This window comes from Scylla paramamosain, chromosome 4 (genome assembly GCF_035594125.1).
Source record: "Scylla paramamosain isolate STU-SP2022 chromosome 4, ASM3559412v1, whole genome shotgun sequence".
Taxonomy (NCBI): Eukaryota; Metazoa; Arthropoda; class Malacostraca; order Decapoda; family Portunidae; genus Scylla; species Scylla paramamosain.
The window spans coordinates 23,722,027-23,745,797 of NC_087154.1; the positions used below are offsets into that span (position 1 = coordinate 23,722,027).

The 23,771-nt window shown below is 47.5% G+C and overlaps 1 protein-coding gene across 6 annotated transcripts in view; it reads left to right on the top strand.

Moving 5' to 3' along the window:
- The window catches only part of LOC135099885 (ETS-like protein pointed), a 117,438-nt gene that overhangs the window by 81,433 nt on the left and 12,234 nt on the right, over window positions 1–23,771 (top strand). For 5 of the 6 annotated variants that reach the window (XM_064002514.1, XM_064002512.1, XM_064002515.1 and 2 more), the window contains exons 3-4: window positions 5,937–6,137; window positions 19,895–20,215. In XM_064002514.1, coding sequence (XP_063858584.1) covers window positions 5,937–6,137; window positions 19,895–20,215 — 522 coding nt within the window. Of the gene's footprint in view, window positions 1–5,936; window positions 6,138–15,560; window positions 15,944–19,894; window positions 20,216–23,771 lie in introns of those variants that run through there. The other variant, XM_064002517.1, reaches the window with a different exon arrangement.

Sequence of the window (23,771 nt, forward strand, 5' to 3'; positions counted from 1 at the left end):
CAGGGAAGAAGAGAGAGAGAGAGAGAGAGAGAGAGAGAGAGAGAGAGAGAGAGAGAGAGAGAGAGAGAGAGAGAGAGATGGGTGGGGGGCCTTGGAGGGGAGGGCGTGAAGGGGTATATCTGGACTGGGCGTCACACAGTCATAAAGAGACACCTGTGACGCTTGTTACGTCAATTCTCTTCTGTTATGAGGAGTGAGGCGTGTGTGTGTGTGTGTGTGTGTGTGTGTGTGTGTGTGTGTGTGTGTGTGTGTGTGTGAGTGTGTGTGTGTGTGAGTGTGTGTGGAGAATTACTCGCACCTTCATTTTCCTTTTTTTTTTTTTTTGTGTGTGTGTGTGTGTGCGTACGGTTTTTTTTCTCTCTCTCTTTTCTCTCCTTGTTTTTCTCTCTGTTTTATTTTTTATGTCCATGAATATTCTTTTTTGTGTCGCTGTGCCTTATTTATCGCACCTCCTTGTTTCTCCTCGTTCGATTTCCTCACCGGAGAGAAACGCGTCTCTTTTATAGCGCTCGCTTGCACAACTTTTGCCTTTGTGTCATTCTTCTCGTGGCATTTAGTAAAGTATCGTAGGAAATTGATAAAGATAAGAAGAATAAAAATAAGATTGTTTTTGTTAATACTACTACTTTTACTATTAGTACTACTACTATTTATTTCCTCTTTTTTTATTATTTCTGCCATGTTTCCATTACTTTTATTCTCCACGGTCTCCATTTTCGCCTTGTTTTTCACTTGTTTATCGTGGCGAGTCTTTACTTGCACACCCACACAGAGGCAGGCAGGCTGGCGTGGCGGGGCGGGTGTGGAGGCTCGCTTACCACGCAAGGCATCCACTGTTTACATCTGCTTGCACGTATTCTTTTACACTGCGTCTCTGTAATACTTCTTTTTCCCTCTTTCTTCTCCTTTATATGCATTTGTTGTTCATTCCTCAAACTTTTTTTTCACAGCTTTCACCATTCTCCTCCTCCCCTTCCTCCTCCAGTGGTGTTACTGCTGCTCTTACACCTGTCATTTTTTCATCTTTTCAGAATTACGGTAAACTTATTACTCATTATCATTTCAAGAGTACTCGTACGAGTAATAAAGTGCAAACTCCCATACAAACCAATCAGTCACTCTCTCTCTCTCTCTCTCTCTCTCTCTCTCTCTCTCTCTCTCTCTCTCTCTCTCTCTCTCTCTCTCTCTCTCTCACACACACACACACACACACACACACACACACACACACAGCAAGTCAAGTGACTTGCTACTCAGTCAAGCGAACTTCCTTCTGATATTAATGCACAGATCTTGAATATTTGAGTTTTCCCTCCTTATCCTTCCTCCCTCTTCCCCTCCTTGTCTCTTTACTCCCGCCATCTCTTCTGTCCTTTTCTCTCCCTCCCTTCCTCCCTCCCTCCCTTCCTTCGCCCTTTGCCTCCCCCAACCTGCTCCCACACTCGCCTTCGCCCGTGACCAGCCTGAACCCGCGTGTCCATAAGGTCCATCTGTCAAGTATGATGAAGGGGAGTGTGTGTCTTATGGCGAGGCGCGGCATAGCACTCTATTGGGCGTCCTCCCCGATGTCCATGATGGCACTTCACAGAGCAATTGTAACTGTTTAATTGTCATAATGAAGGTGGAGGGGCGATTGTAATAATGAATGGTCCTCTCCCTCTCTCCCGCTCTTCGCTAGCTCTCCTTTTCTCTCCTCTTCTTTTTCCTTTCCACTTAGTTTCAATCGCCCCTTCATTGTCGCTGCAGTTCGTTACCGTGTTCTGTTTCCCTTTATCCTCACTTTTCACTCTCCTCCTCCTCCTCCTTCTCCCCCTCCTCCTCCTCCTCCTCCTCTTCAACCGACTCATTATTCATTAGGTTTGAAAAATAAGTTTCCTCGAATCCTCTGAAAATAAAATGTGGAATTAGTGTTCAATATTTGTGTTACTTTCCCATGAGGCGGAGGCTTGGCAGGTGCAGGCGGTGGTGGTGGTGCGGCTTTTTGAGAGATGCATTGTGAGCTGTAGTGTGCTCGGTGGCGCTCTGGCTCTTACTCACGAAAATACTCTTTGAAATGACTCGGTGTTTTTGTTTTTCTTAGACGCTGGATCTCTCTCTCTCTCTCTCTCTCTCTCTCTCTCTCTCTCTCTCTCTCTCTCTCTCTCTCTCTCTCTCTCTCTCTCTCTCTTTCGAAGTTTTTGCTTTACGTGAAGTAGGACGGGAAAGAACTCCAAAACCGCCTGTACGAGAGGAACAGTGACTGCATTGTCTGCCGAGTTATCTTCTTTCTCTTTTTGACCAGTGGATGTACTTCATTTTCCATGTTCACATCCAAAGGGAGTGTCAACATTATGCGCAATATTTCATTTTGGTTGGAGAGCAAATCTGGCTCCAGTTATCCTCTCGAAAAGCCTGAGAACCAGACGCCCTGGAGGACAAGGGACCCACAAGGCGGAGCTACAAACAAACACACACTCAGCTGTGTATAAATCTCCATATAATTAGAGACTCTTGCGGACTGGACCCTTCCATAGCCCTCCCGTGGGTCTCCTTCCCCCTCCTCCCATGTGCCCTCGCTGCCCTCTTCCCCTCTCCCGATCCGCCCTGCCTCCGGTCCTCCCTCCCTCCCTCCGATCCCACAACAAGTACACAATAGAGTACCACTGTAGCACTACCAGCACTCCCTCCCACGACCGCTCTATTGTTTAGTACCTAGAGCTTCAGGAATTACCCGCCCGAACCGCTCGCTCTGCCTCCCGCCCGCCAGCCCGCTCTCCGCCACACACCGCCCACACCTGCCCCGCCACTCACCATCCCGTCCTCCAGCACACCTGTGGGAAGTCTTAACGAGGGGAAGAAGTGAGCAGTGCGCATTACCGAGGTCCTGTTTCCCCTCATTTAAATACAAGGGTGGAGCCCGTATGACCTCCCCCTCCTTACCCTCGCTACCTCCCTTCCTCCTTCCCCTCACTCCCTCCTCGCTTCCTCCTCCGTCACGGGTAATGGTGATGCAGGCGTAGGTGGTGATGAGGGTGGGATGCAGGGGTGATAGAGGGAATGATTAAGTGTTGTTGGTGAGGAAGAGACTGTGGTGGCGGTGGTGGTGGTCGTTGTGGTGGAGGTGGCGGTGATAGACAAGTGGTGTTGTGGTGAGGTGTTGGTTAACCTGGTGTTAGTGGTGGGGGTGGTAGTAGTAGCTGTGGTGGGGGTGTGGTTTGTGTGAAGGAATGTGATCTGAAAATGTGCCGCAGCGGGGATGTAAAGCTGGTGGTGGTGGTGGTGGTGGTGGTCGTGGTGACGGATATGAGACCAAAGAAGAGGCATCGCGTAGTGATTTAGATCAGCATCATTTAGCCAGACAACGGGGTGGCTAAACCAGTGATATTGAGCAGGAATGAAAGTAACTCTGCCAACAACTATAAAGCCAAATCAATGACAGTCACTTTTTGTATCGAATAATGAAATAGATGAAGAAAATATCTATAATGAGTGAGGCAATAAACTTGTGCTTATGAGTGAAGGGATGAACACGGAAGACGACAACTGTGCTGAGTGTTGAGTTAACGATGTAACATGTGCTGGTGGTGGTGGTGGTAATGGTGGTGATTCACGGCTTGGGTGGTGAGTGGTGGTGACGAGGTTGAGGATGAGTGGTGAGGAGGGGGCTGGTGATGCAGGGCGTGGGAATGAGAGAGCCATCAGCTGAAGACCCCTGACACCACTACCACCACCACCACCACCAACAACAACAACAACAACAACAACAACAAGAACACTCATGAACTGCCACTCTCTAATGCCTCCCCAAAACACACCCCTGCTGTGTTTCATGGTACCACTGTCATCAAGGTAAACAGCTCGCCAATTTTTCACTGCCTGGCTGAACAATAATTTCTGCAGTTGTAGGTCAGCAGAAAGCAACAACACCGGCTGTCTTTGTCGCCATCGTGGTGTAACAGTACCTGAAAGTAAAATCAGTAGTAGTAGTAGTAGTAGTAGTAGTAGTAGTAGTTGTTGTTGTAGTAGTAGTAGTAGTAGTAATAGTAGTAGTAGATGAGGAATTGTTATATATTTCTGTGCCTCTGCAGGACTCACCAGTCAGTAACCAAATGGACAAACGTGAAATAAGAAGCTCTCATTTCGCACGCCATCTCTCCGTTCATTGCCTCCGTCTCGCCGCAGCCATCAAACAAAGAGTGTCCAAGTAGACGTCCACTGTTCCTAGCCGAGGGTTGGGAGAGAGCGGGGGACGGGGGCGGGGACGGGTCAGTTAGGAGTGCAGGTGGCGGGAGTGGAGACAAGAGGGTGGACAGTGTAGGTGGGGAGGGGGAGAGGTTATAGTTGAGGAGAGTCCATGGCTGCGCAGCTCTCATCATGGCCCCTACCATCCCCACCTGTGTGTGTGTGTGTGTGTGTGTGTGTGTGGCTAGTTGTGGTGGTGATGGTGGTGCTTGTGATAATGGTGGTAAATGGTGGCAATCATTGTGTGTGTGTGTGTGTGTGTGTGTGTGTGTGTGTGTGTGTGTGTGTGTGTGTGTGTGTGTGTGTGTGTGTGTGTGTGTTGTGTGCTTCCCACTTTCCCTTATATATATATATATATATATATATATATATATATATATATATATATATATATATATATATATATATATATATATATATATATATATATATATATATATGTGTGTGTGTGTGTGGGTGTGAGTGTGTGTGTGTGTGTGTGTGTGTGTGTGTGTGTGTGTGTGTGTGTGTGTGTGTGTGTGAGTGAGTGAGTGTCGGCGACCCTGGCTGTGGTGCACCGTTAAATATTTATCATAACTCATAACAGACGTCCCCCTTACGGCACTCCCTGGCCCGCTCTATTGACCTCTGGCTTGTTGACACCGCGGCCATACGGGATCAAGAGCCACCTGGGGCGCTCCTTGGTGGTTGTACTATAACACCACCAACACCACTATAGCGTCAACTCTTTGCTGTAACCCTCAAGGAATGCTCAGTGAGGTGCTACTCCTTTGCAATATCATGTAGAGTAGATGTATTACCCGCTAAGGAAGACAGTGCAACATGAACCACAGCGGCACCGAGACAGTAAAAGTGACGGGAATAGGAGAAGTTGGTGTGGCTCTCACTGAGGACCACAAGAGCGAGAGGAGTGGACAGGAAACCCTCTGGGGGGAGGGGGAGATGGAGGGGTGAACATGTGATAGGAGGATGGGAGAGAGAGAGAGAGAGAGAGAGAGAGAGAGAGAGAGAGAGAGAGAGAGAGAGAGAGAGAGAGAGAGAGAGAGAGAGAGAGAGAGAGAGACAGAGCAGTGGCAGCAGCAGCAGGGGAGATAGAAGAGAGTGAAAACATGCGTAAGGGAAAAAGGGAAAAGTGAGATGAGGTAAATTAGGATTAGGGAGACAATAACGAAGGTGATAACAAGTGGGGTAAGTGTGGCGGAGGTCCCGAGGTGCCACAGAGCAGGCAGGGAGATAAGTGCGGTGCGCGTGGTTACCTGAGCTCCACCACGCCTGTTGCCGCGATAAGGCGACTTCGGGTCTTATCTACACTCCGTGGCTGCTCATTTGTTTTTCCGTCTTGTTTTCATGGTTTTGTTTTGTGTTATGTTATCGGATTGAGTCTGTCCAGCTTTCACGAATGAGTGTCATGGGATTGCATTGTATGTTTTCTTTTCCAGTCGAGGAAATGAACAACGTCCTTGTCAGCTGTCGTGCATTTATCACGTGTATAAATTGCTGGTAATTAAGTAACTGTTTGGTGCGTCAAGGTTATTATGATTTATATTACGTGCAAAAATGTATTCTAGTTTATGGTTTAGAGGTGCTCTTACTGATGGGATTATGTACATGTTTTCAAGACTACACTTGTGTGAAAATGATTGTGTAAGCCGTGATGTGTACGGCAAGGCTTGTTGTGTTGTGTGTGGCGCTGACGGCAGATGTCTGTGTTTCAGATCCCAAGCAGTGGTCAGAGGATAACGTGAGGCAATGGCTGATGTGGGCCATCAAGGACTTCAGCCTGGAGGGAGTGTCAGTTCAGGAGTTCCAGATGAAGGGCCGCGACCTGGTGGGGATGGGCCGCGACTCCTTCCTCGACCGCACGCCTCCTTTCATGGGCGACATCCTCTGGCAACACCTAGAGTTCCTTCAGAAAGGTAAGTGTTTCCACCTGCGCGCGCGCGCGCGTGTGTGTGTGTGTGTGTGTGTGTGTGTGTGTGTGTGTGTGTGTGTGTGTTTAAGAAGCACAAATGTAAACCTTTTCTTTTCAGCGTTTCAAGCAAGTAATTTATTAAAAAAATTACAATTATTCCTACAGATTTGCTAGTTTAGTTCTCTTCTAGTCTGTCTGTCCCTCTGGTTGTTTGGTATTTTATGCATCGTGAGACTTTTTTCTACATCTTGTTCCCCGCGCCATAAGGACAGTGGTGGCCTCGCCCCGCGTGACTCAGTCGCTCCTCGCCGCCGTGACACACGAGCACAAGGTTACTCTGACACTCAAAAAAATATATAGAAAAAAGGAAGGAAGGAAGAAAAAAAAAAAAACTGGGGAAGCGAAGGACCCATTTGAAGGACACGAGCACCTGACACCTCAATGGTAAGGACACCAGAACACCGCTATTGCCGCGGGACATTACAAGGCCACGAGGAAACAAAATTCTCCTTCCAGAGGACACCAAACAGGCACTACAGCACCCTTCCTCCTCCTCCTCCTCCTCCTCCTCCTCCTCCTCCTCCTCCTCCTCCTCCTCCTCCTCCACCTCCTCCTCCTCCTCCTTGTTTTCTCCTCCCCTGCGTTACTTCCAAGGCCACAAGTCCCTCCTTCCTCCCTCGACTTCCCCTCTCCCCACCCCCTCATAACTTCTCCCACAACTATCGTAATACTTGGCACCGTGCTTAGCGTCGACTCTTGTTTGATCCGTAAAAACATCACACTTCTACCTTTCTCCCGCTAGTCCCGCGAACCGCGCCTTTCCGTGGCCTTTTTCATACACGAATGAGGCTGAAGTGGTGCTAAAAAAAAAAAAAGGGGGAAAAAAAAACTAAATTCACGTGTGTTGCCACTATTGAAGGAGAAGACCATTTAGTTCTGAAGGCCACAAAATCGCCCAGAAGCTCACCTATCGGATCCAAGTGTCGTAAATGAGAATAAATGAAGGCATGCTGCGCAGGTTGAGCTGCTCTTGTTATTCCTGCATTTTTAGTTGGGGAGGTTATCTTGCTAATCTTTACTCCTCGGGTTGCCTTCAGTATCGCTTTGTATGTTGTTGAATCGACATTCTATCTTTTGCTTTCGGATATATCTTTTCTTATTTTTTTTTATGTGTGCATGCGCGCTCGCGCGCGCGCGCGCGCGTGTGTGTGTGTGTGTGTGTGTGTGTGTGTGTGTGTGTGTCTTTGTGACATAGACAGCTCCGTCGTCGGCATCTTTGATCTCCGTCCCACCGACAAGGATAAAGTAAACAAAGGCAAACAAACAGCTGATAACGCGAGACCTAGTGTGTGTGTGTGTGTGTGTGTGTGTCCAGCCACCACCACCACCACTGCCACCTCCTCCGCTTCTCCACAAATCATCGTGTCTGTCACAGGACGCAGCACGGGGCCCGCGAGCCACCAGCCGACACTTGGCGAATTATGAGCTTTGTAACTGGAGGAACAAGACACGATCTGTACTTCACATTGCTCTCTCTCTCTCTCTCTCTCTCTCTCTCTCTCTCTCTCTCTCTCTCTCTCTCTCTCTCTCTCTCTCTCTCTCTCTCGTATTACCTGTACTGAAATCCCTCTGTTTCCCCCAAGTATTTCTTTCTTGTTATTTTGTAATGACCCTACGTGTCGCAAAAGAGAGAGAGAGAGAGAGAGAGAGAGAGAGAGAGAGAGAGAGAGAGAGAGAGAGAGAGAGAGAGAGAGAGAGAGAGAGAGAGAGAGAGAGAGCACGTCAGGAATCCTCATATCGCATTTCTGAGGTTCCTTTTATTAACCTGAGGGAATGGGAGAGAGAGGTTTCGAGTATTACTTGTGTTCTTATTAATTTTGTGAGTGAAGGAGCGTGGTGTGTGTGTGTGTGTGTGTGTGTGTGTGTGTGTGTGTGTGTGTGTGTGTGTGTGTGTGTGTGTGTCGATCCCCATGAAGTACGCACATCCCTATCACACACACACACACACACACACACACACACACACACACACACACACACACACACACACACACACACACACACACACACACACACACACACGTACAGAAACCATCAGATAATATTGACCTGTTTCCTTTTTTTAGCGGAAGAAAATTAATTTCATCTCCTTTTATGTGCTTAATATCAGTTTTTTTTTTTATTCATATTCCTGTTATCATATTATTTCCTTTACATTATTAATATATTACCCTCCCTTGTACTCTCTCTCTCTCTCTCTCTCTCTCTCTCTCTCTCTCTCTCTCTCTCTCTCTCTCTCTCTCTCTCTCTCTCTCTCTCTCTCTCTCTCTCTCTCTCTCTCTCTCTCTCTCTCTCTCTCTCTCTCTCTCCCTTGTCATCTTCGTCAGGAAGTAAAATCTAGATTACCTTTAAAAAAAAAAAACGCTGTGTGACCCAAATGCTGTTGCTTTCATGTCACCCACTACTGAATGTGGGCATCTCATCTCGTGGAGGAGGCAGGGAAAGATAGAGAGGAACAGGAGCAGGGGATGAAAGAAGTGAAGACGGCGGTGGTGGTGGTGGTGGCGCGGGTGGTGGTGGTGGTGGTGGTGGAACTGTATTATGCGTCACCTCTTACCAACACTTCACACCTTTTTGTTTGTTTTGTATGAATGTGTGACGCGGCGACGTGCACTGGTATATATATATATGTGTGTGAGTCACTCTGTGTGTGTGTGTGTGTGTGTGTGTGTGTGTGTGTGTGTGTGTGTGTTTAGATTGTCGGGGAGGAGGAGGAGAGAAGAAAAAGGCAACATTGTATACCACACTCATGGTGAAATACTAGGAAAACTTGAGAGAGAGAGAGAGAGAGAGAGAGAGAGAGAGAGAGAGAGAGAGAGAGAGAGAGAGAGAGAGAGAGAGAGAGAGAGAGAGAAGGGAGTGTGGGTATGCTGAAACAGGGCTGCGAGAGGGAAAATGGTAATGTAGTGGTGGTGCAGCAGTGCTTAAAAAGGTGCTAGGGGAGGGGGAGGGAGTGAGTGGGGGGAGGAGTTAAGGGAGAGGGTCCAGGTGAGGGTCTGAGAGGGAGAGGGGGAGAGGAGAAGAAGGAAGGTAGCTGAATTTCTAACAAAGGCCGCTTCTGTTTCTGCTGTGTGGAATATGGGCTCTTGATTATCTTATGAACCTTTATGTTTGGCGAGGACCTGAGGGGGTAGAGGGGGGAAGGGGAAGGGGATAGACTGAGAGAAGAAAGGAGGGGAGGGGAAAAAGAATGAAACAAGGAAATGTTAACATATAAAGAAAAAAAAAGAGTTAGAAGGAAAAATCTTAATCGTATGAAATTACTTGCTTCGTTGTTTTCATTGCAGCAATCATCCGTTTTGCGTTTTAGATTGTCCTTCATCAACCATTGCCTTTGTGTGTGTGTGTGTGTGTGTGTGTGTGTGTGTGTGTGTGTGTGTGTGTGTGTGTGTGTGTGTGTGTGTGTGTGTGTGTGTGTGTGTGTGTGTGTGTGTGTGTGTGTGTGTGTCGGCGCGCGTGTGCATTGCGTACAGAAAAACCTGCGACGAACAATCAATCATTTGTCGGAAGCTAAGTCTGAGGGCGACGCGACCCACATTTCGCTGTGTATACGAGTATGTGTGTGTGTGTAATAATAATAATAATAATAAACGGTTTATTATTTAGGCAGTTGACAAACTGAAAATGTACATAGGGGATGGGGAAAAGCTTAACAGTAATCCTAACGGTAAGACTAATCTAGGAGGGAAATACTATTGATTGATGGCTCGCACCATGGTGGGAATCGCACTGAGTCTGTACCGGTCCGTGCGCGGCGCCTTCAGGGGCGTTATTTTGTTGTGGTGTCTGGTGGCACGGACAGGGCGAGGCGCGTCGGGCGGCAGCATGTCTCTGAGACGCGGATGATGCAGTAGTCCCTTCCCAAACTTCTCCAGAGCCTCTCGGTGCCTGGTGGATATTCTGGACAGACTCAGGGTGGTCAGGGCTTCTTCATAGGTGGTGTATGCAGGGCCAAGGATGACCCTGCACGCCCTTTTCTGCACACTCTCTAGCTGTAGCTGTTGAGTGTGTGTGAGGGAGGAGGACCACGCTGGGGAGGCGTACATGAGTTTGGGGAGGATGAAGGTGAGGTACACCCCCCTTAACTCATCTGTCGGCGTCCCCAGCGACCTGAGTCTGCGCAGCATGTACAGCCTGTAGGTAGCTGATCTCACGGTGCTGGCGACATGCTGCTTCCAGGTCAGCTGGTCGTCCACCGTGACTCCGAGAAGCTTGGCACATTGGACCACCTGGAGGGGGTGAGGGCCCACTGTGAGCCGGGGAGGGGGCACTGGTACAGAGGAGGTACAGAAATGCATCACCACAGTTTTGCTGTGGTTGATGGTCATCCTGCTCTCCTCTGTCCACGTCTGCAGTCGCTCCAGAATTGCTTGCAGTGGCGAGTAGTCCGGGTTCTTGTTGGAAACTGGGACGCCCACGGTGCAGTCGTCCACATACTTCCAGCGATGGGGGGTGTCGGTGAGGGCGTCGTTGATGAGGAGGAGGAAGCATAGAGGACCCATCTTGGTCCCCTGGGGGACTCCACATGTCAGCTGTTGGAAATTAGAGACAGAGCCCTGATAGCGAACGGCCTGACGTCTCCCTGTGAGGAAGTCGGCTAGCCACGCTATCAGATTAGGAGGGAGACCCAGACTTACTGCCTTGCTGATGACAACAGTGTGATCAACTAGATCAAAGGCTTTTTTGAAGTCGACAAAAGCAACAGCTAGAGAGGTGTTTCGCTTGTCCAGGTGGCTGTGGATGAATTCAAGGAAGCTGGTCAGGTAATGTGAGGTGGAGGTGGCTTTAATATTTCCGTGTGTGTGTGTGTGTGTGTGTGTGTGTGTTAATAAGAAGTGATTGTGGGGTGCGGGTTGAGGCAAAGATTTGGGGCTGGTAGTTGTGGTGGCAGTGAAGGTGTTATGAAAGATTGGGGGAGGCGACAACATCCTTTAGGAACCCCACCACTATCACTTGACCGAACACCCCACTTTTGCCCACCTTGCCTGCCTTCCTGCCTGCCTGCCTTCTCACCGCTGCACCTTCATCTCACTCCTCTCAGGTAGTACTTATGGAGGAAAAAAAAAAAGTAAAAGGAGAGCTAGGGATGGAGGAGTGGCTGTGGCGGTACTGGTGTCGCCGTGGCCGCGTCAGGAGGAATGTCAAGGCAACTCCCTCGAAATGCGAATGACAAGCGTTAACGGCCATTACTTTGGGACCTAACAGCACTTGGCGGGGCCGGATGTGGACATGGGCCCTCCACCCTTGTTTGTGAAAAGTTGGTAACCCCCGCCCCACCCCGCCCCGCCCCATCCCGCCCCACCCAGCCCCAACCCACCCCAACCCACCTGGCCCACCACCACCACCCACCGTCCCCTCGCTTAGCAGTTTTTTTTATATATATATACTTTTTTTAGGGTCTCGGTTAAGTTTTCCTTTTTTTTAACGCTGCATAGTAAACGTCTCTCTCTCTCTCTTTCTTTCTCTCTCTCTCTCTCTCTCTCTCTCTCTCTCTCTCTCTCTCTCTCTCTCTCTCTCTCTCTCTCTCTCTCTCTCTCTCTCTCTCTCTCTCTCTCTCTCTCCCCGTCCTCCTTCGCTCTCCTCCTCACCTTTGCTGTTCTTCCTCTCCCCTCTCCCGTCCCTCCCTTTCATTTTTTTAATCACAACAACAACAGAAGATATCAAAACCTATCACTACGAGTATTTCTTACCGATGTTTTTTTTTTGTTGTTGTTTTCCACGCAGCAGGAATTTTCAGGCCCAGCACTCTTAAAACGATCAGTAAAAACGGACTGTATTATCTTTTTGTTCCCTTTTTTTCTTTTAGGACAAGATTGCCTTCCTATCTTTATCATATTGACTAGTAGTACGTAGCATTATACTTCATTTACTTAGCCTGATGATATTCCTTGATGTGAACTTTATATGTGATGTGAATGTGCCGGATGCGGGCATGGGCTTCATTCAGGTGGTGGTGGTGATGGGGTTAGGGCCGGGACAGGTTATCGCATTATCAAACACATGAACCCGGAGGTGGAAGGCCCCCAGGGTAGCGGAAATGGGCGGGGGTGAGGCAGGGAGAGCGGTAAGGCTGAGAGCAAAGAAAGAGTGAGAGGGAGTGAAAGAGTGAAAGGTGTGTGAGTGCGGAGAGAGAGAGAGAGAGAGAGAGAGAGAGAGAGAGAGAGAGAGAGAGAGAGAGAGAGAGAGAGAGAGAGAGAGAGAGAGAGAGAGAGAGAGAGAGAGAGTTATTCATATACAGCGGAACTTCCTAGATCAGAAAAACATGTATTCATAACCAACTCTTGATTCCTGTGTCCTATGTAAGCAAACTTGAACACGGAATTTCTGTCAGACCTAAATGCTTCCTTCGTGTGAGTGACGACAAAAAAATAAATAAATAAAATAAATAAAAATAAATAAATAAATAAATAAATAAAAATAATAACAGTAATAATAAAAAAATAAATAAATAAATAATCACGTAGTCACCGCGATAAATGGTCTGTGACTATCTGGACGCTGAAAAAATAAATGGAATAGTTTCTTAGTTAAGGCGAACACTAACGAAAGACAGGGTAATTAAGATCATCACCCGCCGCTGATAGGCATGTGTCTGTGGCGCCCGTCCAGCCCACCTCGCCCCGCCGCAGCGTTGTGCTGTGTGAGGTGGCCCGCGTCGAGAGATTATCTTTGTGTGACCTGTTTCTTTGTAGCTGTCTGTGTTTCCAGTTGTGTATAATTGTAGTGTGTCCTTGCTGAGAGAGAGAGAGAGAGAGAGAGAGAGAGAGAGAGAGAGAGAGAGAGAGAGAGAGAGAGAGAGAGAGAGAGAGAGAGAGAGAGAGAGGGAGAGATTCAAGTCCTACCGGTCATGAATGAGTTGAAAGAAAAGAAACACATAACTTAAGCGCATATGTATAAACAGCCCAGGAAGACTGCCAATTCACCCCTGCTGGGCTCACAGAAAGAGTAGTGCTGAGTACTAAGCACTTCTCAGTCAATAAAATTTAGGTCATTATTCCAGACACGAACGTGCGAAACTTTCAAGACCGAACATTCTTACTGAAGACGTGAAAAGGATAAAATCAAAAGTGTGATGAGTAAAGGATGTCCGCCGCCATCCACACATCTACAATTTTAAAGAGAGCAGTCATTTAAAGAAGACTGACTGTCTTGGTAATGGTGTCCAGCTACTATCTATCAACCATGCTCACTGCGAGTCCTCTTTTATCGTGCACTCTGCGTCTCCTTCCTTCCCGACGCGACCTCTTCTGATCTGCCTCACTAGCCTGGCGACACATGGAGGAGAGGATGCGCGTCATGGCGTCCTTGAAGCCCACCATGAGACACTGCAAGATGGTCCCGTTGTTGGACAGCTGATCCTTCCTGACCACAACAGCCGGATGTTCTGTGCTTTCCTTGACCCTCACTCCCTCCTTCCCTCCCTGTTTCTCTCATGCATTCCTTGCCGTCCTCTTATCCCTTCCCCTCTTCCTGCACCGGCGTTTTCTCTGCCGTCCGGGATGACCAGGAGCTAATGGCCTCACTCAGAACAGCCTCGCGGGGTATGAAATGGAATCATGGAGGCGGCTCGGCGGATCGGACACAGTCCTGAATTCTTGCCTTCATGAACACCAAGGAAAGATGAGACGTATTAAGATTGTGTCGGAAAGCTTTTCAACAAGAATTAGTTGTAAATAATAGGAATAATGATTAAAAGAATATATATATATATATATATATATATATATATATATATATATATATATATATATATATATATATATATATATATATATATATATATATATATATATATGAAAACTAACATAGTTATTGATAATATTGATAACTAGGTATCGTATCAATATCATTATGTTTATTGTTACTGTTAACATATTAATAAATATTAATAAATAGCAGCAACAGCAACAGCAGCAGCACCAGTAGTAGTAGTAGTAGTAGTAGTAGTAGTAGTAGTAGTAGTAGTAGTAATAGTAATAGTAATATTTTAACTTATTTCCACTACTGCTTATACTACTCCTACTAGTGGTTCCATTAATGCTAGTTCTACTACTTGCTGACTTTCTTCATTGATTTGTAGGGAGAACAAATTTCTCAGAGAACACGGTCACATCGAGTCTGACTCGCGTTGTCTAGAACAGCTTGTTGAATAACACAAGTGGTGATAATAAGTAATAGTAGTAACAGTAACAGTAGTAGTAGTAGTAGTAGTAGTAGTAGTAGTAGTAGTAGTAGTAGTAGTAGTAGTAGTAATAGTAGTAGTAGTAGTAGCAGCAGCAGTAGTCGTAGTAGTAGCAGTAGTAGTAGTGTAGTAATAGTAGTAGTAGTAATAGTAGTAGCAGTTTGAGACCATAAATTTCGTAGCGAATGTTAATGATGGTAGTGACGACATAAATAGTGATGGTAGTGGTAGTAGTGGTGATGGTGGTGATGGTTGTGTAGTGATGTTGGTAGTGGTGGTGGAGCACTATCTCGTCTCTTCTGGGACTCCGCATCCTGTCTAGATTCAGTCCTGAACTATCGCCGCCAGCTATCGTTTATTTTATCACTTGTGTGAAGAAACGCTGCGAGGAGCTTCATGACAACGATAAGGACAGGAAATCCCAGCCGAGAGCCACGATAGCCTCACCAGCAGCCAATCCCGCGTCACCCAGACAGCGATCCAACACATTAACGGAAAATAAAGAATTATATCAACATTAATTAATGGTAGTGATACATAAAATAGCTCTCCCTAATATCAAATGACTGTCTGGTGACTGAGTTTTGGACAAAGTTGAGGCTTGTGGGATCAGCCTGAATAATAAAAGATGGTCGAATGTGTTGAGTGGCCTTTGATGGGCTCTTTCGATGGGATCTTAGGACAGTGTCTGCTGTCCATTACCAAAGTGTGCAAATCAGATATGCTCTTACCAACAGAAATATCAGATTACAGCTGACTGTTTGTTTGTTCATTCATTACTAACAGCCGTGCCGTAATACGCATTTATCACTTAATTAGGATGCAGAAAAAAAAAAAACGTAAAAATTTGGAAGTATTCCTTTATATTTGGTGGGTGCGGAGATTGGGTGCTGCAGGAATATAGACAACCTGTTTGCCCAGGTTGTTAATGGACATCAGACTGATGATGTGGATGAGAACAATAAGAAAAGATAACATGATTTCAGTTATTTCAACTCTCAGCACGTGACTATAGAAGTCATAATGGAGATTTGTTTCGTGTAGCCTGTGTCGCCAAAGCAAAGATTGTTTAGTGTCAGGACGCAGGACAGCGTTATTATCTCGGTCCCTTCCACGCTCACGGGACAATACAGTGCCTTACTAAACACGTCGTGGCAACACTGCCAGTGACAGGGACTGCCAGTCATCCAGCAAGAGTAGCCTTAGTTATTCGACGTACCGTCCGCGGGGCACCCTTCTCTGTGGCACTCCACGCATTCATGCCCCTCCCTCGTAGTTTCATTAGTGTTAAGAGCTGAGGATCAGTGTCTTGCCGCTTCCCTCCCATTACTAATTGAGTTGTTTTTGTTACCAATCAATGTATGTTATTGTGTTACTTATGCATATTTCGGTGTCCAGGAGTGTCCTCCGCCTTCCTATCCCTGCAGTGAAAAATCTTTTTAAAAAGGGCGTGTCCCGCATCACATCGCGGTGCTAAAGACGTACCGCCATCATGAGTGTCTGCCATCGCAGCCGCAGCAGTCCCATACACCTCACTAACTACTTGTACTGGCCCTATGGCCCCTACGGTAATGTACTAGTGTGTGTGTGTGTGTGTGTGTGTGTGATGTACCAGAGAGAGAGAGAGAGAGAGAGAGAGAGAGAGAGAGAGAGAGAGAGAGAGAGAGAGAGAGAGAGAGAGAGAGAGAGAGAGAGAGAGAGAGAGAGAGAGAGAGAGAGAGAGAGAGAGAGAGAGAGAGAGAGAGAGAGAGAGAGAGAGAGAGAGAGAGAGAGAGAGACTACATGATTGTTCATGCTGTTGATGGTGATAAAGATGGTGGTGGTAGTGGTGGTGATGGTGATGGTGATGGTGATGGTCTTCAAGCCCCTCGCTCAACATCGCCTGGTGCGAGGTCGAGGTGACGTTGACAGGAATCACCAACTCCACGCTCGGCTGACCCCCGCCATCCCTTGTCAACAGCAACAGGGAGAAAGAAATCTAGCTCTCTGTTTATCTGGCGACGCGCCTGTCTCTCTGTCGACCTTTTGGACTGTCAGTTTATCTCTCTCTCTCTCTCTCTCTCTCTCTCTCTCTCTCTCTCTCTCTCTCTCTCTCTCTCTCTCTCTCTCTCTCTCTCTCTCTCTCACACACACACACACACACACACACACACACACACACACACACACACACACACACACACACACACACACACACACACACACACACACACACACACACACACACACACACACTTAATAAACCCATTACAGATCTAGTGATACATGGACTGAGCAAAATACGTAACATGAATAAATCTTGGAACAACTTGCGGTGTTCATTGATGCCCTAGAGCTGCAAAGCATTAGTGCGACGTGACCCGCGGGCGACCACCGGTGTCCTCAGAGGGCCTGTGAGTCAGTCCTACTTGGCCGGAGAGAATGTTTGATCTTGACGCTGTGGTGCGGTGCCGCTCGTGGACTTGTTTGCACTCGTTAGGAGGTTTACACGCAAACAAAAAGATTCCATGAAAGAAGATGCCGCTGGAGCTGTACCGGGACGCTGCTAATCATCTTTTTCTATTTATTTATTTTTGTTGTTTTTACATGCTACTCTAATTTTACCACAATATTAGTCGAAAATTATAGAGATCGGTATTTTTTTTTCCCCCTCTTCCCTTATTAGAGGGAATAATTTTCATTGACATTCAAGTCTCGTTAGTGATGGCGAGTCACTGCGCTCACCACGACTATCAGCATGGTTCCTCGTAGGCCTCTGTACAAAGGGTGAATATCTTTCTAACGTGTTTCCGTGGCGACCGTGCAGCGATTTTGTGGGCATTACGTCATCCGGCCCAGGTAGTCGTTGTGTCGCTCCGTTATTCCCGACACCAAGAGGTCGGCCTTTACCACCGCCCTCCCAACTCCCCTGTCCCCCATCATCTCCATTCCTCTCCCCCTTCCTCCAATCCTTACACCCTCAGCAGATCCCACTGTCTGTAAGCGTCGCCGCACTCGTCTGTTTGATCACTCCTGCTCTCTGGCGTGGCGGTGGGCCTGGCAGATGCGCGGTGCCTTGCGTCTTCATGAAAGTTGTGCTTGCAGTTCATGGTGTGTGTGTGTGTGTGTGTGTGTGTGTGTGTGTGTGTGTGTGTGTGTTTATATATATATATATATATATATATATATATATATATATATATATATATATATATATATATATATATATATATATATATATATATATATATGTACACACACACACACACACACACACGTCCAACGCCGCCTCCTCCCGCGTCCCGCCTCACCCCGCCCTTTCACCACCCCACGTCGCCTCGAGGCTTTTCTACTTCGGAACTTCCCAGAGTCTTCCCGTCGCTCACAACGCTTCCCTCCTTCCCCACCACCCACCTCAACTCTTAACCCTTCCTCCTCCCCCTCTATTCTTCCTCCTCCACCCTCTGTGCCCTGCGGCCACCTCCCCCTTCCACCTGCACCTCGAGCGCCTCCCCCTGTGCCTTACCCTAGTCATTAGTTCCGGGCGGTGAGTCCAAATGATGGAGGTAAGTAGCGTGGGGCGACAGCCGCCGCCACAAACACACAGGCTTCTCTCTCCCTCCCTCCAGTCCTACCTTGCACTCACTCCCTCACTCACTCCTTCACTCACTCCCTCACCAACTACTACACACTCAACCTCCCTCAGACACATGCTAATAACTTGTCTCCTTTCTACTAAAAATAAATAAATAAATAAATAAATGGATAGATGAAAATAAACGTTGCAAAAAGCTGCTTAAAGGACGAGGTAGCTCCACGGAGACTTTGATGCCTGACTATAGAAAGTAATCCCATCCCTCCCCACCGCCCCGCGGGAGAATCTCACACTTGTGCCGGAAGACGAGACGCCAAGTTTTGCGTACTAATGTGGAAAAGCTCCAAGGTTTTTGTGTAACCATGGGAAGGGCAAGCTGTTAATGTCTGCAGCGTGTGGAGTAAACTCGGTAACTTAGGAAAATTTTGCTTTAATGATATGGTTTGAGCAGAGTCCTTGCCGCCCACCTCACCAAGCGAGCACGACACCAAGCTTACTTTGCTCCTGAGGTGAGGAAGCAGAGGGGAGGTGGGGGGCGTGTGAATTACGGGCGGGGGTGCATGAGCCATAGTGGAATAGGGAGGAGGGGAGGGGGCCAGAGAGCGGCAGTGGTGGCGGCCGCTGCCTCAAGGTGAAACACCGCCTGGGGGGAGGCTGGAGGCGCCGGGGGTAAAGGGCACCTGCTGAAGGGGAACACGCCTGGGACACCACACCAACACTCCCTAACTTCCTCCGGCCCGCGCCGCTGCTACCCGTCCCGCCCACTACTTCCTCAGGCCGCCGCCCTCTCTTGGTGCCCCGCGCTGCCCCCGAGACCCTCCCAGCGCCCCAGGTCCTCCCTCGGGCACTTTACTCGTTCCTTGTCCTCTCGTATCCCCCGAGGCTCCCTGTCTTCCCCCGGCCATTTTATAACTCGCTACACACAACATTTACGTGTCTTGGGTACAGTCGGCCACTTTATGACAAAGTAAGTTTTTACCCTCCGTGGTGGTGCGTGCCGCGTCTGTTAACATGCGCGGTGGGCGGGAGTGTTTCCATCGAGTAAGTTCTTCCTCGTGGATTACCTTTACCTCCTCCGTCCCTTTTTTTCTCTTTTCCTCCTCTGAAATGAGTGGTTGAAGAGGAGGAGGAAGAGATGGTGAGTGCGAGGGATATGAACGTGACTACTCACGGTACAGTGCTCCTGCTGTGGCGACGACGGTGATTTTAGTGTGCTGCGAGTCGTCACTAAGTAATGCATACTAGATGACAGTGTTCATGTTTTACATAGAAAATAAAAGGATGAATTGCGTGCGTTCTTAGAATCTCTGACTCTGGATTGGTGGTGGCAGTACTTTCGGCGTCGCCTTCGGGAGAGAGGCGTCAGCAGGAAGTGAGGAGCGCCCTGTGTGACTGGCATCCCTCGGAGGTCGTCTATTGTCGCGAATACTCATTGATGCTGAAGGTCCCCGCTCAACCAAATCACTTCTCCCTCCCTCGCTCCCCTCCTGTCCCTCACCGCTGCCGCGCCCTTCCCTCGCCCTCGCCATGCACACCACAAAGCTACCACGGATATCGAGCGGCGCGCCAATAACAATATGACATTTTTATCTAATACAAAGTTTGGCGTGTATTTTGAGTGTTGTTTTCCTTTTCGTGTTAGTAGAAATGATGGTGGTTGTGGTGGTGGTAGCAGTAGTAGTAGATTTTTTTTTTTTGTTGGTGGTTGTGTTATTTTAATTTTATTATTATTATTATTATTATTATTATTATTATTATTATTATTATTATTATTATTATTATTATTATTATTATTATTATTATCATCATTATTATTCATGTTATAATTTTAACTTGTCATCATTATCAGGTGGTGGTGGTGATGATAATAATCACAATAAAATAACAGCGTTCTGTGTTTTCCACAGTGTCTCCAAGACTCACGCAGGTGTTCATCTTGTTTCAGATGTGGAGGAGGAGTCTGCCTCGCTGGCCCATGTGCCCTCCACCTTACAAGAATACATCCCGGACTTCAATGAGTTCCTGGAGGGGTACAGTGGCCCCATGCCCGAGCACCGCCTCAACCCAGTGCACACTTCCAGCTCCTCGTCCTCCACACACGCCCCTCCACCACCCTCCTCGGTGCCGGTCGCCTCCCTCCCACCACAGGCCGCCGTGCCCTCCACCGCGTCCTCATCGTCGTCGTCAGCCACCACCACTTCACCCTCCAACACATCCTCCAGCACGCCTCACCCGCCCCCAACACAGTCCCTACAGTACCTCGACGGTTAGTACTTAACCCTTATGTTTGTTATTTGGCCTCCTCCTCCTCCTCCTCCTCCTCCTCCTCCTCCTCCTCCTCCTCCTCCTCCTCCTCCTCCTTCTTCTTCTCCTAATCCTTATCCTCCTCCTCCTTTTCTCGCTTTCTCTCTTTTTTTTTCTTCATCTCTCAGACACACTTCTCAAGCCTCACCTTCTCCCCTCACTCTTCCCATCTCACCCTGTTTATCCACCACCTCCTCAATCTTCTCTGCTAATAGGAGAGAGAGAGAGAGAGAGAGAGAGAGAGAGAGTTTTCCTCTAGCTTGTATTTTGTATTCATTACCAAACTTGGTGTTTACTATTTTAATGCACCACTTGATATGCCTTCACAGTTTTGATAATTATGATGTGTGTATGAATTATTTCTATCATGTTTTTTTCTTTTTCCCTTTTTTTCGCTTGTGTGTGTGTGTGTGTGTGTGTGTGTGTGTGTGTGTGTGTGTGTGTGTGTGGCCAACTTTTTATCGCCGGATGTTTAATGGTTTATTTTTGCTCTGGACAAATAAACAAATTCCTTATCAAAGCGGACTCTCTCTCTCTCTCTCTCTCTCTCTCTCTCTCTCTCTCTCTCTCTCTCTCTCTCTCTCTCTCTCTCTCTCTCTCTCTCTCTCTCTCTCTCTCTCTCTCTGTATGTGTTTTATGTACACACACACACACACACACACACACACACACACACACACACACACACACACACACACACACACACACACACACACACACACACACACACACACACACACACACATTTACCAGTTATTGAAGTAAAGGAGGAAAAGTTATCTGGCAGTAATAATGTAAATGTGTTTATAACTAGAAAATTATGTGACGTGAGAGAGAGAGAGAGAGAGAGAGAGAGAGAGAGAGAGAGAGAGAGAGAGAGAGTTTTTATGATATTATTCAGAGTAGTAAGCAGGCTGTAAGGAGTACATATGAAGAAATCTTTCAACGGGAACTCGCAATTAAAGAAAAAGGTGGGGTGCATGAAATCAGTAATCGAAAGAGGAGTTGGTGTCAAGATGTGAAGAAACTAGGGTGTCCAAGTAGGGCCATGGAATGTGTAAGGGTCAGATGGAACACCTCACGACCAAAGAACACCCATGACGAAAGTAGATTTGGAGACGGGACAACACGAGCTTAACGCAGATCCCTTGTACTTTAGATAGGCAAACACATCCAGGTAAATTAGGTAAACATTCAACACGCTCTCTCTCTCTCTCTCTCTCTCTCTCTCTCTCTCTCTCTCTCTCTCTCTCTCTCTCTCTCTCTCTCTCTCTCTCTCTCTCTCTCTCTCTCTCTCTCTCTCTCTCTACCCGTAGCGGGAAAGAGGCACCTGAAGTAGTGGTGCAACACTCCAGTCGTATTTACCATTAGCTTGTGGCTGGGAAAAAATTAAATGGAATGGTCCACTCTAAGCGTCGCGGCGCTCGGGTGGAGGAGGCGTGGAGACCTCACCCCTGGAGTGTGCTACGAAAGGTCTGGCCGGTAATTGCTTATGTAAATTCTCACAGAAGTGCAAAATCGAGGCAGAAGGCAAATACGACGGGGAGTAGACTTGAGAACGGGTGGGGATAAAAGAAATACATGCCAAGGAAAACACGCAGAGTGGAGGGAGACAATGTTCGTTGACTAGTGCGCACCGATTTATCTTTCAAGCTCGCTGCCAAGGACTCCACAAGGCTGAACCGACGGCCGCCAATACATCAGAGTGACGCGAACACCGTGACGTGAATATTCAGTCTTAAATCGAACCGATGCACGTAACTTTGGCTGAGGTGAGGTTGAGTTAAGAGGAAAAGGAGGAGCGCACTACCGAGGACGAGGGCCGCGGAAGAAATGAGGAAGTGACATGCGTGGAGGAAGCTGGCACTGGGTTACCATGAAGGATGAGGCCGCGATGGAAAAGACGGGGTGCTTTGATAGGATCGTTAGTGAGGATCTATATTGAGTGATTTTTACAATACTACGATCAGAGGAAAGAAGGGGCTGGTAATAATTAAATAAAGGTAAAAATCGTTACGGAATACTTGAGATAATCATCACATCTGAGAATGATAATAGTAAGAATCATATGATTCATTGTATGAGTAATAATTATCTTGTTTAAACTTTTATCTTTGATCAACGGAGAGAGGAGGAAGGGACAATAACCATCCGCGAGGGTAAAAATGCAGTTTGTCGACGAAGATATGGACGAGTGAGGGACAACAAAGTAAATAAGGATGATTGGAGGGAAGAGGAATAGGCGCACCCTGGACGAGACAAGAAGGAGTAACCAAAAAAAAAAAAAAAAAAGAGCAAAGGGGTAAAAAGTTGGAAGAAGAAGGATGGAGACAGAAAGGAAGAGAAGGAAAAGGAAAGGGTGCAGACGTGAGATAAGGCTCCAGACAACCTTAGCAAGTCCTTAAGGTTGCTGACAAGGAAAGCAAGGAACAGGTGATGCACAGACGCAAGATTGTGTGTGGGCGGAGCGGCAGCCGGAGGAGGGAGGAGGAGATTATGACGTAATGGGACAGAAGAAGCTACGCATGTATACCTCAGAGAGAGAGAGAGAGAGAGAGAGTAAAATATATTATAATGATAATAGAGAAAGAAATGTAAATATAGACGAAGTAAAAAGAGACAACAACAACAACAACAACAACAACAACAATGCTCCCCTAAAATAAAGAGCAGACAAAAAAGAAATGCACTTCTCGGGGTGACGGACCTGGCGCCAACAACAACAACAACAACAACAACAACAGCAGCAGCAGCAGCAGGAGCACCAGGAGGGAGGCGGGCGGGCTGGCGGGCGGGGCGGGTGACTGGCTGGGTGGTGATGGCGGAGACCGATAGTGATGAAAACAATGATGGTGATGATGATGGAAGGTGATAATGAAGGTAACGAGCCCCGGCTGGGATGGGCGTGCCAGCTTTGCGCCATGAGAATCGCCGGAAGCCTGGTCAGCCGAGCGGAAAAAACGGGCCGAGAGGGAGGAGGAGGTGGTGGTAGAGAGAGAGAGAGAGAGAGAGAGAGAGAGAGAGAGAGAGAGAGAGAGAGAGAGAGAGAGAGAGAGAGAGAGAGAGAGAGGAGGGGTGTAGTGTTGTTTAGGGAAGGAGGATAGGAGAGGGAGTGTAGGTGTGATACAGGGGAGTAGGAGAGGTGTAGAGAGAAGTGTTGCGTGATGATGAATAAAAGGAGTGAGGAGTGGAGTTGTACAGAAAGGGCTACGAGAGAGAGAGAGAGAGAGAGAGAGAGAGAGAGAGAGAGAGAGAGAGAGAGAAGAGAGAGAGAGAGAGAGAGAGAGAGAGAGAGAGAGAGAGAGAAATAGGTGACGGAGTAAATACAAGAAATCACAAAGAAGTTAAATCAAAGGAAAGGAAGGGAAGGATAATCATGATGAACGAGAGCTGATGGTGTTGTGATGGACCGAGAGAAGTAACGGTGTGCCAGAGGGGAGGAGGGGGAGGGTCGCAATATTAAACTGAATACAGATATGATGACCTAGGGAGAGGTGGGAGGGGTAAGAAGTGCAACG